Source organism: Salvelinus namaycush, chromosome 36, assembly GCF_016432855.1.
Source record: "Salvelinus namaycush isolate Seneca chromosome 36, SaNama_1.0, whole genome shotgun sequence".
NCBI lineage: Eukaryota > Metazoa > Chordata > Actinopteri > Salmoniformes > Salmonidae > Salvelinus > Salvelinus namaycush.
Window position 1 is genome coordinate 13214995 of NC_052342.1, and position 13041 is coordinate 13228035.

At 41.7% G+C, this 13041-nt stretch overlaps 1 protein-coding gene across 1 annotated transcript in view; it reads left to right on the forward strand.

Moving 5' to 3' along the window:
- LOC120030237 (phospholipid-transporting ATPase ABCA1-like) overlaps nt 1-13041 on the forward strand; it is a 218291-nt gene that overhangs the window by 59799 nt on the left and 145451 nt on the right. The window contains exons 13-15 of the mRNA XM_038975583.1: nt 2937-3159; nt 7341-7562; nt 12646-12850. Coding sequence (XP_038831511.1) covers nt 2937-3159; nt 7341-7562; nt 12646-12850 — 650 coding nt within the window. The remainder of the gene's footprint in view (nt 1-2936; nt 3160-7340; nt 7563-12645; nt 12851-13041) is intronic.

Here is a 13041-nt window from a genome sequence, read left to right on the forward strand (position 1 = left end):
CAAACGTGGTGTGCATGACTGATCGACTCTATAGTGACAAGTCGACAAGGAGTTAACGGACGCAGGTTGGCAACCATTAAAGGGGCAATCTGGAATTTGGTACATTAATGTTGTTTGAATCCCAGATTGCCCCTTTAAAGAGATATTACAATATAATAAGGTCTCTGTAATAAGGGGATTAATATTCATTCTGATGCAACTGTTAGCTGAGGCATGATCTTGTTTGTTTGTTTGTAAAAAAAAATTCAAATAGGCACGTTTTACATACAGAAAATTTTATGATCTAATAAACAGACCGAGCAAGTAGAAAAAGCATAAATAAATAACAGAAAATAAAATTAAACAAAAATAAAACTAAGACACAAAGTGGTCTAATCAGGGATCAGATTACAAAAGTTAATATGAAGACAGGGCTTCTTTAGATTTAACTAATTTAAAAGATGTCTTGTACAATGTAACCTCATTCAAAAAGATTACACACAGAGGGGTCGTTTTTAAGAAAGAACATTTGTGTATGAAATATTTTGCCAGAATAATTCAACATTTCTGTCCTCCATTAGGAAACAAAATCTGACATTATTATATTAAAGTGGCTATAATCAGATCATTTTATGTAATCTAGTATTGAAATGCATCCCAAAAGGGTTTAGAGAGTTGACATGTAAAGAAAAGATGTGATTAAAGTCAAAAATAGATTGAAAACAAACCACTGTTTTCTTTTTTCCCCTTTTTTTCTTTACTTTAAGCTCTTAAGCAGACCTGAGTTAACATTAGACATGTTATCTGAATTCCACACACACACATTCCAAGTTCAACTTTTTTGACACTCCTGTTTCAGTTGCTCCTAGAAACTTGGTGGTGTTAACTTGAACCCTTCTTGTGGCTTTACACTGCTTCCTGTGAAAGTGATACATCCCACGAGAGAACAGGAAGTGACCTCGAAGCCAGGTCGCTCCCATTCAAGCACTCACATTACTGAATTTTCTCTGTCACAAGGGCTGTCTCTACATTGTGAAGTAGAGGACAAGGTACACCGTTATTCCCCTCTGACTCCCTAATTGGTACTACTGAGAGACAGCATTTAGTTGATGTCTTTCAAAGCTAGGCACAACTCCAAATCCTCTCCACAAATGGTTTCGAAAAGTCTGTTTTGTGGTGCTTGCATTCTGGCATATGGTAGTGAGGGATTTATAAAAGGCACTTCTCATCTTATAAATGGACTATCCTAGCGGATCACGCCGTAATTTGCAATTAATATGATACATTGGCCCGTGATATCATGTAAACTTTTATAGTGTTTTTAACATCTCTGGGTAGCCACTACCCATGTTTCTATGCTCACATATGCCTCTACTAACTCAGCTAGGTTTGGAGAAAATCTTTAGGTGCTGGAGAGAGAAAAAACCTTTCTGCTCCTGCTTTCCTCGTGAAAATGGTCCTCATTGTCAGGGGCGAATTACCAATTAAAAGAAGTAGGCTTTTGTGCCGGCCCGTTTTCAATTGGCCGAGTTTCAAAAGTCCCGTAACAAATCACTCGCCCAAAAGTTAGCCGAGAAATTAGCCCAATGTAAATGCACTGGAAATGTGCTTTCATTAAATCTTAATGTTTATTAGCATGAATGTGGGACACTGTTCTACCTATTACGGTATATAGAGCCCCTTTATCCTGCCTGCCCCACCGTGATAAACTGGTGCTTCGTTGGCATTCTAAGGATTGTATTTATGGTCGGTAAGCACAATTGATATGTGAAATCTTTACTTTGTCAAAGGCTCAATCCATTTGATATATCTTCTTAACTGTCTAATAGAGCAATGGCAGCACTTTATTATATTGGCGCCGTACAATATATTGACATGGCATTATGAAACGTGATTGAAGTTTATTGGGAGGAATCTTATCCTGGAGCAGAGCTGAGCGATTTCCACTAGATGGGCCAGATGCAAAGTCAAAATTGGCTATATATCGTAACAATCCAATGAAAACAAGAAATTAGCTTTCTGTTCATTTAAGGTTAGGGTTAGGCATTAGGGTTAGCAGCGTGGTTAGGGTAAAGGTAAGGGTTAGGTTTAAAATCAGATTTTGAGACTTTGTGGCTGTGCCAGCTAGTGACTATCTTGCAGAGCTGCCTCCAGTACATGAGTCATCCCAATAAATACCACCAACCTGCTTTAATACTGTCTGATTCTATTGTAACATCATCAAATGATCCATCATGCTGAGTATGGCGGGTGCTTCTAGATGGTTAGATAGAGCTGATGCACAAGGTTTATGAAGGCTAGCTCAATGTAAAATCCCCTTATAATAGAGCTGAATCTATAAACGTATTGGACCCTTGATTAAAAACTCCCAGAGTGTGTCTATCTTAATGGATCATCCGTTGGGACGATGACATTTACTGCATCAACAGAACTTATTTTCTCTCTCGGTCTTCTAAGGGGCAAGGGTCTGTTCACTGGATGAAAAATGAGGTGTTCAGACAAAGTGTTATCCTAAACTGTGTTGAATTTCTCAAAATGACTAGAGGCCATTTTAACAATAGAACAATGGTTGCCAAGGCTCCCTGTTCAGTAAATTATTATGCTTAGCTATGATAGTACGACAAGATTAAAACAACGTGTGAAAGATTATATTAGTCCATTAAACTAAGTGCTGATTCTGAACTCAAGATACACATTGATTTGAAGACGAGATTGATTTTGTTTTTGTTAGTTGTTCAACATGCCTCATTCAGCCCATCTCTGAAAACCTGATTGCGAGAGCTCTGTCTTTACATAAGGAGTGGGGTTTATACAACAGATGATCAATAAATAATGCATTAACTCCCATCTTGCTGCATTGCCTTCCCTTATCAAAACCTGGGCTTGTCGATATCACCGGCTTAGCTGTTTCGTGACCTCTGTGATTGCCTCCCTTGCCTTCCCTTTGCACCCACCAGCTTCCTCGCGAGTATCGGAACCATGCTTCCCATGTACCTGGTGCTGGCCTTCATGTACACCGTCTGCATGACCATCAAGGGCCTCGTCCTGGAGAAGGAGCTTAGGCTCAAGGAGGTTCAGCGGGCCGTTGGAGTTCAGAACGGTGCCATTTGGTTCGCGTGGTTCACCGAGAACTTTGTCCTGCTCATGGTCCCATGCGCATTCATAAGTGTCATGGTTAAGGTCAGTACTGAGAATGATGACTACTTTCAAATAACAAAGCATAATATCACTTGGTTACTAAAATAAACTGACGTGGAGTAACGGATTCCACCGGTTGTTAGCTATCATTGACTGTCCTTGAGCTTGTACAGCATATTGTTTCCTGATAGTCCTACTTAGTGTGCAAAGTAACACAGAAGAAGATTACCATGCAAGTCATATAAACTTTACGTAATGAGTTAAACACATCCGCGTTGGTGTAAATGCATTATAGGCACAGTGCCGTTTGAAGTGCTATGTTGTTTAAAGAGAAGTGACGAGAAAACATTGTTTTATTTAAGAGAAGTATGTACATTAATCAGAGTACGTGTCCATATTAGGACAGCGTGCAGGTGCACAATATTTTGTTATACAGGATCTAAAAGATATTTGATTTGTAAAGTGGTTGTGCCTTGTTCTTTGTTACTCTTGCTCCCGTTAATTCTGGGATAACTAATGCCAATAATATATTTTTTTTAACAAATCAGGCATGACCTATCTCAATTTCCACTGTGTCATGCTAATTGATTGAGCTTGGTACTAAAATCGTAATTCCCCTACATTAAAATCAGCCTTGTTGTAAATCATATGCCTGTATTTCCTGCGATTGCATCGCCTTCTTTGCACGCTATTCAAGCATGTACTAAATTATGTGTATCATCGATGTGACACAACTTCCCTAGTGACACTCCGGAGAGTCATACTGGTGCGACTAGATGAAAGACAGTATTCCACCCATCGAGACAGTCTTTGAATAAAATGTCTGTCATTGAGAATGGATCCATTAGGAGAAGCTATATACAAAAAAAATGACCATCTGTTATGCTGTGCACTTACAGAATCAAAGCAATTTTGGATGCTTACCGGAATATCACATTAGACTGGATATGGCCGACTCGATATGGCCTCTGAGTGACTCTATATAGTCATGTATGACAGTAGGAACACTGTGTTCGATGTTGTACAATGGTCCTGTTTGCTGCCATATACATACAGTATGTCCTCTTGATAACTTTCAAATGCTGCATCAAAATGTCCTGTGTTACATACAGCTTTCACCTAGTCATTACTGAACGGCGTCACTCTTAAAGCTGTTGTTGTTGATGGGAGACACATGAGCTGCGGCTCTGTAGCTTTAAATGTACATCACTCTTCTGTGTCATTGATCCTGCCGTGTGTAATTAAGTGGCCTATCTGTTAAATTGATCCCCTGTCCATGGACTAATGTGCGTCTAAGCTAAATTATAGAACCATTATCACAATGAGGTGGCCATTTTGTTTGCTCATCACCACACAAACATGTTTGCATTGTTTTTACCTGCCTCTAAAAGGTACTGTGCCCTTTTCAGCCTCCTAATTCATATGCATGGTTAAATTAAAAAGAAAAGGATAGTATACAATGTAGATCAGCTAATACATGTTTTGCAGTTTAATTGGAAAATACTCCTGGTAAATAAAATTGATATTTGAACAGCTGGGCTAAATGTAATTTCCCCATCAGCCTAATGTGTTTGCCAGCCATCAGCAATTTGTAAAGATTAATAACAATAAATTGAGTTAGTTGGGTGCCTTGGAGGAACCCCTGGGCATGGTGGGTATTCAAATCATAGAAATCAGTTATTATTAGGATGATATTTTCATGGCCATTTTCTATATCAGGGAATCCGAAGGAAGTTATTTGACTGCTGTGTCTGGACTAGGCATGACTGCCACAAGTTTGGTCATCCACACCTGAATTTTCCCTCTTCTTTTCCAATTGCCATTCCACTCCAGGGGATGTCAAAATGCTAATTCCCCTCCTGTCTAGAGTGATTTATCTGAGTTTATTAATATTGTTGGCTCAAACACTGTGGCCTTTCTTTGCTTCTCACTCAAAGAAAAAAAACAAGATGAAGCATTCGTTAGGTAAATCAACAGATTGGTTTGGTTCTTCACAGACCATGTTCCCTAATGGGAATATGACTTTAGTGGCGATCAACATACCCGCTATATTCTACCTCTATACGACCTCATAATGTACTTACTGCCCACTGGGCGAAAACTGGTTGAATTAACATTGTTTCCACTTAATTTCAACCAAAAATTGTAATGTGAGGATGTTGAATCATGGTGGAAAACTGATTGAATTTGAAAAAAGTCATCAACGTAAGGGAATTTAGTATTTTTTCCCCCAACTTTTACCCTAAATACAATGACATGGTGAAATGTTTTGTTGAATATACATTGAATTCACGTTAGTTGACAACTCAACCGAAAGTAAATCAAAAATAGATGTTGTACTGATGTCTGTGTCCAGTGGGTGAAAGTCGTTTCAGAGTCTGTGGATAACATTCATACTTTCTTTGAGAGTCTGCCACATGCGCTTGTACACCTCGAAACTACTGTATGTTGACACAGAACTTTGCAGAAAATGAATGAGGTCAAAACATTGGAAATCCATATCTCAGGCCACTTGAATGCTATCACCACCAGTGAAGTCTATTTGCTCTAATATCTATCAAGTTTATTGCTGGAAATCAAGTTGTAGTTACATAATACACACATTGGGATTTTGCCACGACAATAGCACAGGAGAAAATCTCAATCAGCATCCAGATGTGACTGGGCCGTGTACACCCTGCCCGCTGTCCGACCCCTCCCCCCTTAGGTTCCTCCGCTCGCTGGCGCGCTCTCTGCCCCTGTACATGACCCTGGCCTGGATCTACTCGGTGGCCATGATCGTGAAGGGCATCGTTATGGAGAAGGAGGCGCGTCTGAAGGAGACGGTGAGGATGACAGGGCTGAGGAGCTCCACCTACTGGCTGAGCTGGGCCGTGTCCAGCGTGCTGCCGCTGGCTGTCAGTGCGTTCCTCCTCACCCTCATCCTCAAGGTGATTCACCACTGATTCCACTCTGATTCAGGGAGACCTTTGACCACTTCTTGAAGGGCTGTGGGCAATGGGCACAAACTCATTCTCATTTCAAGGCTAAGATTACCAATGGCTGGACAAGAAGGAAGTGATAAGGTATATTGTAATATTAGCATGTAGTAAACAATTAAGAAACAATCACTAGAAGTGCTGTAATACCAAACAGCAGAATTAGGCAACATTTCTTATCAATTTAGATGAGGCTGTTAGCTTGGCTACCACTGCTTGTAACGAACCAGTGGTGTATCAATACTCCTAATACAGTATTCAGTGGGTTTGGGTTTGTTCAATGGACATTGTAATGAAGTGTAATCAAAGAGTTTGGTTGCTCTAGTGGACAGACCTCCAAGACTGGGGAAGGGTCTCCTTTTAATGCAGCTAAGCAGAGTGACGCCACTATAGGGGTTATATTACAACTAACTATAGACTAACAATTAAAGGCTCACTCATTTATTAGAAAAACAACAAAATGGCAGCAAGTGGATTGCTATTGGGTTGGGGAAGGGTAACCACTTTCAAATCCATAGAGGGAGTTATAGATGCAAGGACTGACAGTCCATTACGTCAACGTGATATTAAATCATATTTTGATACGACGGAATGTTAGAATTACAACAGGTGATACATTAGTAGGAGTAGTCTTCATAAGACACTATCAACACCTGGTGAGTCACTCTGCCTACTGCTTATCGAATCCTCAACAATGAGTCATTTTAATCAAAAGCTTTATTTTTGTTCTGCTTCGTGCTCTCTTCACAAATAATAACTTAATCACCACAATCAGTCATGATCACTCAGTTTTTTTGTAAGATGCCTGCTAGACACAAGAAATGGTTAAGGCTCAAACATCCATTGGCAATCAATACTCCCAAAGTGCTAACTAGGCTAGTTTTGTGGCTACCAATGGCCCTGTTCGAAATACATCCTTCCTTTATACTTCCTTGAAGTAAACACCGATCAAAAATGTTTTGATTGATGAAAGTAAAACCCTGATAATGTAGGATTATTTTTACATGAGATATAATTTTTTCTAAATCACAGTTCTGTAGTTCTAAAATATGGTGAGTTAGTTGTTTTGAAATGTAATGGTAATTGATCATCTACCTACAATAGCCTTGCTTTCACCTATCACTTACAGATCTCTGATTATCTCATGAAAATGAGGAAGGAAGCATTTCGAACAGGGCCACAGTGTTGTTTCCCCCCTCTTGTCCCTTTTATTATCCCTTTCTTTCCGACCCTCTCCCGGTGCAGTATGGGAAGGTGCTGCAGTACAGCGACCCCTCAGTGATCTTCGTCTTCCTGCTGGTCTTCTGCGTGGCCACCATCATGGAGTGTTTCTTCATCAGCGTCTTCTTCTCCAAGGCCAACCTGGCGGCGGCGTGCGGAGGCCTCATCTACTTCGTCCTCTACCTGCCGCACCTCCTCTGCTACGCCTGGAGGGACGTCATGGGGTTCCAGGTCAAAATCGCTGTGGTGAGTGGACCTATGGAACTACTGTACCTTCCACCACAGGTGCATAATGGACAGCAGAGACCCAGTGGGTGTTTATTAGGGTTTGGATTTGGAACTGTATTGAAGACTCAGTAAGTGATTCTGTTATGGTATTGAAGAGAGATGAAGTTTGTACTTTGACCTAGAGAGTTGTGGGGTTCAGGCCTGGAAACATACTGTAAATACCAGGCATAATCCCAGCTTAAATAGCAGACCTGATTCAATAAATGAACTGATCATCAAACCCGTGGTGAGTTGATCAATTCAGTTGTGTTGGAACAAAAGCCTGCACACCCTGTGGTTCTCCACGACCAATGTGAATCTAAACAAGTATGAGAAGTGGGTTACTGAAATAAACACACACACACTATCTCACTCACACACACACTATCTCACTCACACAGACACTATCACACACACACACACACACACACACACACACACACACACACACACACACACACACACACACACACACACACACACACACACACACACACACACACGCACACGCATGCACACGCCTAGTACGGATGCTGGGATAATGTCCATACACTGTGCAATCCCCATGACCTGAACTATAGATCCTTGCTCTGACACACAAGACAAATTTGGATTATAAACGAGTCACTAATGATATCCCTATGTGCTCTGTAACCATTATTCTCTCAACCTTTTAACTCTACCAGTGTATCGTCAGATCTATATTGCTACTTCAATAACCTTAACCTTAATAATAATGTTGTTGTATTTGTGGTTCCATTTGATCCAAATATTTATTCTCTCACCTTTTCACATTAGGTTCATGTGTTTTGGAATGTATCCCATTGACCTTATCCCATAAACAAGATACAATTTGCAATACTTCTGTCTGTTTTCAAAGTTGGAAACGTTGATTTCCTCTGACATCGTGAACTTCTGGTTTTCTAATAACGAGTCGTGTTTTTCATTTCCTATACGGGTGCAGTTATTGAGCTTTTAAGGTTTACTTCAAATGGGGATATTACTTTTCCCGACTCTCTGCCAGAAGTACAGGCACTCAGTCATTTAACTCAAGACTTTATGATACACATACTTGAGAAAGCGGATAAGTGTGACTGAATAAACCCATTGGGTAGTTTCTATGGGATTCTGTCCTTTGGAATAAAAAAGAAAGAAAAATAGCACATACATGCTCAACTTTGATTGTAGCGTTTCTGATTGACCTTTATGTTCTGTGCAGGATCATTTGTCCTGGAGCCGTCCGTTCTGCAGACACAGACGCAGCAATTCTTAATCTTCATTGCAGTGAGGCCTAGACACATCTTTCGAGTGGAACCATGTTTCCTTGTTTATCGAAACTGAGATATTAAGCCGTGGCCTGAAAATATATCTTCCTTTGGCATCTGACAATGCTTTGTGTGTTTTCTACACTACATGACCAAAAGCATGTGGACACCTGCTTGTCAAACATCCTCATTCCAAAATCATGGGCATTAAGATGGAGTTGGTCCCCCCTTTGCTGTTATAACAGTCTCCTCTCTTCTGGGAAGGCTTTCCACTAGATGTTGGAACCTTTCTGCAGGGACTTGCTTCCATTCGGCCACAAGAGCGTTAGTGAGGTCGGGCATTGATGTTGGGCGATTAGGCCTGGCTCGCAGTCGGCGTTCCAATTCATCCCAAAGGCGTTCGATGGGGTTGAGGTCATTCTTCCACACCGGTCTCCACAAACCATTTCTGTACGGACCTCACTTTGTGCATGGGGCATTGTCATGCTTAAACAGGAAAGGGCCTTCCCCAAACTGTTGCACAGAATCGTCGATAATGTATGCTGTAGCGTTAAGATTTTCCTTCACTGGAACTAAAGAGTCTAGCCTGAACCATGAAAAACATCCCCAGACCATTATTCCTCCTCCCCCAAACTTTACAGTTGGCACTATGGATTGGGGCAGGTAGCATTTTCCTGGCATCTGCCAAACCCAGATTAGTCTGTCAGACTGCCAGGTGGTGAAGTGGGATTCATCACTCCAGAGAACGCGTTTCAGCTGCTCCAGAGTCCAATGGCGGCGAGCTTTACACAACTCCAACCAACGCTTGGCATTGCGTATGGTGATCTTAGGCTTGTATGCGGCTGCTTGGCCTTTGAAACCTGTTTCAAGAAGCTCCCGACGAACAGTTCTTGCGCTTCCAGAAGCAATTTGGTACTTGGTAGTGAGTGTTGAAACCGAGGACAGACTATTTTTATGTGCTATGTGCTTCAGCCCTTGGCGGTCCCGTTCTGTGAGCTTGTGTGGCCTACCACTTCGCGGCTGAGCCATTGTTGCTCCTAGACGTTTCCCCTTCACAATAACAGCACTTACAGTTGACTGGTGCAGTTCTAACAGGAAAGACATTTGACTAACTGACTTGTTGGAAAGGTGGCATCCTATGACAGTGCCACTTTGAAAGTCACTGAGCACTTCAGTATGGCCATTCTACTGCCAATATTTGCCTATGGAGATTGAATGGCTGTATGCTCAATTTTTATACACCTGTCAGCAACAGGCGAGTCCACTAATTTGAAGGGGTGTCCACATACTTTTGTATATATAGTGTATATTTTTATGCCGGTATACACTACTTCCTGTAAACCCAGCATTCAAACAAGTAATGCCAACACAACGGCACAAATTGATCTCATCTGAGAGTAGTTTGTGTGCTAAGTAGTCAGGGTTTTTATTGTGTTCTTGTGTGTAAACGTTGCCAGTTCTCCTCATGGCATCTCCACTTTTCTACCTAAATGTGTTTCATATATATTGTATCATGAGGGGAGAAAAAAACACTGCTTTACAGAGCTATTTTATTCCGTGCACTATTCCTCAGCCAAGTGCTTTTGTGGAGTTGTGCCCTTGGCATTGAGATGTCCTTCCTCTGCTCCCCCTGCTTAGACAGAAGGCTACTCCTTTCATTTGCATGAACAGTGTTCCTCTGACCACGTTGACTTACAGTCCATCTCTATAGTTTATTTATTAGAGTGTAGGGATGTGTAGGTACATTGTTCCCAGGCACGCGCGCGCGCACACACACACACACACACACACACACACACACACACACACACACACACACACACACACACACACACACACACACACACACACACACACACACACACACACACACACACACACACACAGAGAAACACACACACACACACACACACACACACACACACACACACACACACACACACAGAAACACACACAGATACACACACACACACACAGAGAAACACACACACACACAGAGAAACACACACACAGAAAACACAACACCCGCTCAGTATTGTGCGTGCGTATTGTCTTTGATATCATATTCATACCACTGCATTTGAATAATGAAAAATATTGTATATTTTAATGAGAGTGTTGTGACTGATTTTTCCTAAGCAAAGGTATTGGCTGTGTGTGTAATGTCACAGGGACAGCAATAAGATAGCACAAATACAAAATCCAATTATCTCTCCAGCGTCCAGTTTATTTGTTTCTTCCTTTGGTTCACCTTCTCCACAAACAAACTAAGGATCCTCCTCCTCTCAGATGTAAATGCGTTGTTTGTCGTCTGTGCGAGCTCTCTAACAGAGCTAGTAGCTTTTTCCTTCTTTGCGCTGGCTGGGTGCTTGTTGTGGCCTCCGTATTGTCATGTTGACGTGTTTTCATAGCGGGTGGTCTGTTTGTGTTTGATTCTGCTGCGTCTGCCCTTCTCAAAGTCAGACTGGCCGCACCGTCGCTCTGTCAGCCTGTCACTCAAAGGTCACGGAGGGGTCATTTACTGCCCTGCCGTCACCCATTGTCTGGTGGTTGGCTGCCTATTGTTTGGCAGGCGAACGTGTCCGACCTTGGGCTTAGGGGGACAGTTGAATAAATGCCAGGGGCTGTGCATGGAGAGACTGCAGACAGAGGTCAGATCAGACCTCGGGTGACTGTGGGGCTGTAACTGCCCCTATTGTCAATGTCAGAATTTCATTCACTTGGAGACTTTGGCAGTTGTCGATTTTAGACGGTTAAGATGCGACAGAGAAGGCCGAATATTGATATTTTTTTGGTGCTGTTGTACATAATGTGTTGGTCTACAAGGCTTTATTTAAAAAAATACCACTCAAAAAACTATCTTTTGGTATTTGTGACCAACCGCCTCGATTCAGTCTTATGAAGCAACATTTGAAATTTTTTTTTTTTTACATTGGATAAAAGTAGAGATATGTGACATACGCCAAGCTTCTTTAAACAGGTCACATTTGTTTCATTAGTCCATGAAAGTTCTATATCTTGAACACTTGATTGCTGACATGCTAAATATTATATCAACAGTGGACTAATGGAGCAAATACCAAAATACAGTTTTTGAGTGGTATTTTGTTTGTGGCATCTGGTTGGGCTTAAACGCTTGGGGTAAATGAAGCATGCCCAAACAGCTGGCAGACAACATGGAGAAGAGAGTGATCGGCTGTACCAGAGGATGTGTCATGGGCAAAGCATAATTTGCCATTTCCCTAGCTTTCCTACGGTATGAAAGATGTAACGCGCTTTTGTTTGACACACATGACTTGCCATCCACATTTGTTTCTTTGACCAGCTGGAACTTCTTGGGCTGCACAAATCCAGTCCCCAAAAGCCGCTGTCCTGTCTGCTGATGTTCTCTTCTCCTTTGTACTTAAAGGAAATTATTTATCAGTAATTTACATTGATTAGCTAGACTAGTGTGTCCACATACCAGGAGGGAGAAAGCGGTAGAAAGCGTTTTGAAACATTTAAAAATTGGGTGAAATTTGCCCAATTAGAACAATTAGATCCTACATTTTGGCCTATTGAACACAACCACAATTTCCCAAAGCTAGATCATGTACTGATCATAGACAAAGACTAGAATGAGAATCAGCAAACACAATATAATTCAATGACAGTGTTGCATATCCTGTACAAGTTAATTGTTTTGCCTTGAACTTCCTGACGTGCTCTGCCACACTGATGTTGAAGTTGATATTGATGATCTGACGCGATCCTGATGTCCAGTCTGAAATAACCATCTTAACTGCATCCATTTCCAGAGTTTGCTGTCGTGCGTGGCCTTCGGGTATGGCTGTGAGAACTTTGCCAAGTACGAGGAGCAGGGCATCGGTATTCAGTGGAGTAACATCGCCCAAAATCCTGAAGACGGAGACCGGTATAGCTTCATCGTGTCCATCATCATGATGCTAGTCGACGCCCTCATCTACTGGCTGCTCACGTGGTACATGGAGAACGTCTTCCCAGGTAACTCATTCATGAGAACGCCATCAGTAATGCACTCATCCGGAGTGAAGTGTCCCCTAGGTACAGATCTAGAATCCCCTCCCCCAATCCTAACCGTTAGTGGAGAAAACGCTAAACTGACCCAAGATCGGTGTCTAGGGGCAACTTCACCCTAGTGTACACCGTAATGCTCACTGTACGGCATCCATATT